The sequence below is a fragment of the Vanacampus margaritifer genome, chromosome 10 (genome assembly GCF_051991255.1).
Source record: "Vanacampus margaritifer isolate UIUO_Vmar chromosome 10, RoL_Vmar_1.0, whole genome shotgun sequence".
NCBI lineage: Eukaryota > Metazoa > Chordata > Actinopteri > Syngnathiformes > Syngnathidae > Vanacampus > Vanacampus margaritifer.
In genome coordinates, this window is record NC_135441.1 from 23,984,809 (window position 1) to 23,989,489 (window position 4,681).

At 41.1% G+C, this 4,681-nt stretch overlaps 1 protein-coding gene across 6 annotated transcripts in view; it reads left to right on the plus strand.

Moving 5' to 3' along the window:
* Positions 1 to 4,204, plus strand: part of gria2b (glutamate receptor, ionotropic, AMPA 2b) — a 44,771-nt gene extending 40,567 nt beyond the window's left edge. For 2 of the 6 annotated variants that reach the window (XM_077578322.1, XM_077578321.1), the window contains exons 15-16: positions 615 to 863; positions 2,521 to 2,668. In XM_077578322.1, the coding sequence (XP_077434448.1) occupies positions 615 to 860 (246 nt within the window). In that variant the 3' untranslated portion in view covers positions 861 to 863; positions 2,521 to 2,668. Of the gene's footprint in view, positions 1 to 614; positions 864 to 2,520 lie in introns of those variants that run through there. The other 4 variants (XM_077578318.1, XM_077578320.1, XM_077578323.1 and 1 more) reach the window with 3 other exon arrangements.
* Positions 4,205 to 4,681: the final 477 nt, after the last annotated feature.

The window sequence follows — 4,681 nt, forward strand, 5'->3', positions numbered from 1 at the left end:
TATTATTATTATATAATATAATATATATATTATATATTATTATTATTATTTATTTATTTTATTTTTTTTGTAGGGTTAGGCTATTTCTAACTCAGCAGTTTTAAGAGTGTATAATATTTGTTTGACTCTGCCACCATCTCTTCCAATTCCATCTCTCCAAACTTCAGGCTTTAGGATTAGGACATAGCGTTGGAGTCAGTGTTTGGAAAATGATATACAGCAAAACAATTCGAGTTAAGATGGTGGTCAGGGTTCAGGGTTAGCGTTGGGGAAAAAATGCAAACATCCGTCTTGTAGGAATTGTGTCTCTTGATCCATGTGGTGTAAATCCAGCCGTGAAGTAACTGACTGCTGCTGCCTTCCATTTTGACTAACCTCAACCCACGATACTACTACTGCTTTAAATCTTACCCCAAGTGACCAATCACATTTCTGTCTTGTTTTTGTTGTGATTATTGGATGTTATTGTAAAAGAAAGCGTAAATGATTCAATGTGCATTTGTATGTGGTTCTGTTGTATTTGTGTGGTTTTTTGTTTGTTTTTGTTTTTTTTTTTGGACGCCGCCGCTTCTCCTCTGACTGCTGTGTCGTGTGCGTCCCCCCCTTCCCCGCAGGAGAAGACCAGCGCCCTCAGCCTGAGCAACGTGGCTGGGGTCTTCTACATTCTGGTCGGAGGGCTCGGCTTGGCCATGCTGGTGGCCTTGATCGAGTTCTGTTACAAGTCCCGAGCCGAGGCCAAACGAATGAAGGTGGCAAAGAATGCACAGAATATTAACCCAACTTCCTCGCAGAATTCACAGAATTTTGCAACTTATAAGGAAGGTTACAACGTATATGGGATCGAAAGTGTAAAAATTTAGGGGGTAGGGACACGAGGTTTTCATAAATTCCCCCAAACTGCACGCTTTTTTGGCTCCATCCTCCGTTCCATCCTTCAGTGTTAATAAGTGAATGAAGAGGTTGGCCGAAGGATCGTATGTATTGGTGACTTATGATTTACTGAGAGAAAGACATACCAGCCACACACACACCCTTTTGTTAAAGCATAATGATCGTGTTTGGAACAAGGAGTGTCAGTGCCATGCTGAGAAAGGGGGGAAAAAAATGTCTTTAACATTTTAGTTGCCAGGAAAGTTAACATTTTCAATGTGAAATTAGTTACAGAAAAGTTCTCACTATATGGGAAAAAGTCATTATTTTTGTGAAATATCTCAGGAAAGGATAGCATTATGCTCAGATTTGCTTAGGAGGTAAATGTAGCAGCCATTTTACATTTATTTTTTTATTTTATATATTGTTAAACATCTTGATTTGATTGGAAAAAGATAAATATTATTCATTTAAATTATGAAAAATATCACACTGAGTAGCAGTTTGAATCATTGGTAGGGAAGGAGCTTGCTAGCTAGCTAGGTAGCTATGTAGGTAGCTAACTTGCTCGGTAGATGGATGGATGGATGGATGGATCGATGGGTAACAAGTTAAGTAGGTCGCGATTGATAGATAGATAGCTTGATTGATAGATAGATAGATCGCTAGATAGAGAGACAGAGCGCTTGCTAGCCAGATAGAGAGACAGAGCGCTCGCTAGCTAGCTAGAGAGACAGAGCGCTCGCTCGCTAGCTAGAGAGACAGAGCGCTCGCTCGCTAGCTAGAGAGACAGAGCGCTCGCTCGCTAGCTAGAGGGACAGAGCGCTCGCTCGCTAGCTAGAGGGACAGAGCGCTCGCTCGCTAGCTAGAGAGACAGAGCGCTCGCACGCTCGCTAGCTAGAGAGACAGAGTGCTCGCACGCTCGCTAGCTAGAGAGACAGAGTGCTCGCTTGCTAGCTAGCTAGCTAGAGACAGAGCGCTCGCTAGCCAGCTAGAGAGAGAGACAGCGCTCGTTCGCTAGCTAGAGAGACAGAGCGCTCGCTAGCTAGCTAGCTAGAGACAGAGCGCTCGCTTGCTAGCCAGCTAGAGAGAGAGACAGAGCGCTCGCTCGCTAGCCAGCTAGAGAGACAGAGCGTTCGCTCGCTAGCTAGCCAGAGAGACAGAGCGCTCGCTAGCTATAGAGCTAACAGGCTAGGTAGGTTGCTACCTAGTTACAAAACAAGTGAATATGGGCATTTATTTTGTATTTTGTTATTTATTTTGACTTGAAACTGCCAAACAACCACCGTCATTTTTGTCCCTCGAGATGATGGCGCTGACTCTGCTTCGTACGTCGTCTGTCTCTTTAAGTTCCATTGAGACCATGCTCATGTATGACTGTTGATGGCCACGCTTGTCGACGCCTCTCCTAGTAAAAAAAAAAAAAAAAACGCATTCTCATGCTAAACTAATGCTTGCCTCCATACCATACGCACATACTCATCCTCGCGTCGTGTCGCCTCCCCACACACCCTTTAGTTCTCATCTCCATACATATTTATCCATATATAAATATTAATCTCTCACGCTTGAGCACGTGGGGAAAGACTTGCCTAACTTCCTTGTTGCGGGAATGTCCCGCCCCCTTTTCCCCACCCCCCCACCCTGCAGATGACTTTCGGGGACGCCATGAGGAACAAAGCGAGACTTTCGGTCACCGGGAGCACTGGGGAGAATGGTCGGGTGATGACTCCGGAGTTCCCGAAGGCCGTCCACGCCGTCCCGTACGTCAGGCCCGACATGGGCCTCAACGTCAGCCTGACCGACCTGTCCTGATCCCAGACCAACTTCCGAGTGCCTTACCATGGTTTCAAAAAGAAAAGAAAAAAAAGAGCGCCTTTGTTCTTTTTTTTTCTTCCAAAAGGTTTTTGGTTGTTTTTTTCAACGATCCCTCCTCTCTCTCGCTCTCTCTCTCTCTCTCTCTCTCTCTCTCGCTGTTCCGGCACTTTTTTTCTGGAAAGGGAACGCCGGAGATCACACAGACTTGGTCCCTGGTCGCTATTTTCCCCTACATAAAAAAAAGAAAAGAAGAAAAGGCGATCCTGGAATATCCTGGAATTTTTTTCTATTCCTAAATGCGTGGAAAGGAAAGATTGATTGACAGCTGCTTCTCCCGAGTCATCTGAACTGTGTGTATGTGTGTGTGTGTGTGTTTGTTAATCGGTCGCCACCGCCACATCGCAGACAGGAAAGCACATCCACGTTCTAAAAATGTGAAACAGTCCTTTGAAGTTTTCTTAAGAAAAACCCAAGAAAATGCTCATTTAAAAAAAACAACTATTTTTATGTATTTTCACAAAATAGCTTTTAAAGAAACTCGCCGGCTGGATTTAAACGCGTGTGTGGACATGAAAGAAAAAAGAAGGAAGAGCAACAGAAATCATGTAATTAAATCCCTGTATATTTTATCGGTTAACATTTGGTGTTGCTACGAACTATATGTCAATGCTTGACACTTTTGGAATCGACATTTTCGCTCAAGCTTTTGGACTTTTTGTGATGATTTCTTTTTTTTCTTTTCCCCTGCCCGCTGTTTGTATTTCATTTTTTTTTTCTGCCGAGGACCAGGGTCGTTTGTTGCGCTTTCAGGAGGAAGTGAACTTGTTTACACGCCATGAATGCAAAATATATATATTAAAAAAAAAACACACACACGAAAAATAAAAATAAAAAAAACAATGGAAAAGGGCGTTCAAAAGGCATCAATATCCACCACGCGGGAAAAATGCCAAATAAGTGACGGGTGCCAAATCTTAGTGCCAGTAGATGATGAACATAGAGTCTTAATATAATCAATCACTGTCATTTCAGTGAATGTAAATGACTTTTTTTTTTTTTTTTTTTGTAAAGTATAGATGTACAGTCGGTGGTGACGACACTGCTAATAACGATAAATAAAAAGCCTTTTTTTGGGGGGGGGTTGTTTTGGTTGTTGTTTTCCATGTATTTTTGCATCCACCCGACGATGACGTAGCAGCGGTTTCTGCATGTCGTTTGCCGCCGTTGTGACCAAACGTTTTGTTTTTTCTCTCTCTGTTTTCGTTACTGCCCAAGAAAAAAAAATATATATATATAACACAACAGCGTTTATACTTTTAACGTAGAAGTCGTGACGGTGTTTTGAAATTTTCGGGAAAAAACACATACATATGCTCTATATACATACATATATATATACATATATTTTGTATAAAAAGGTGAAATTTGGAAGAAGAAAAAAAGCATAGCCCCCTTTTGATGATAGTGTCAAAGCTACTTTAATTAATGGAGACTTCAGAACTTTTATTTATTTTTTTTTTAAAGACAAGCACTTCTAAACTCATAACGACTCACTTGATCTCTTTTATGACTGTAAAGAGCCCCCGTGTATGCTACATATGGGGTGATTATCTGTATTATTATGATTACCGTTATTATTACTATGGCTGTTGTTTTTGTATTCTGACAATAGATAACACGCATATACTTGTAGTCGCTTCTAAGTTCCATATGGCGTAAATTCAGGCTATTCTCACTGACATTTTGTATTATGGAATGTGTGCTAACTTGTTTATTTTTGGGACTCTTTCATAAATAAATTTGAAGAAAAAAAAAATGGCTGATCGCTTGTTGTGGCTTGTCAATCCAAAAAAATAGTTTGGAGATTAAGAAGAGTTTTCTGGTCAACTGTGCCTCTAAATTTGCACCAAACATTTTTAACTGATATTTAAAGTATGAAACGACCTTAACCAGTGACATTTGCAAAATCTTGTATGACTTCCTAAAATCTGAT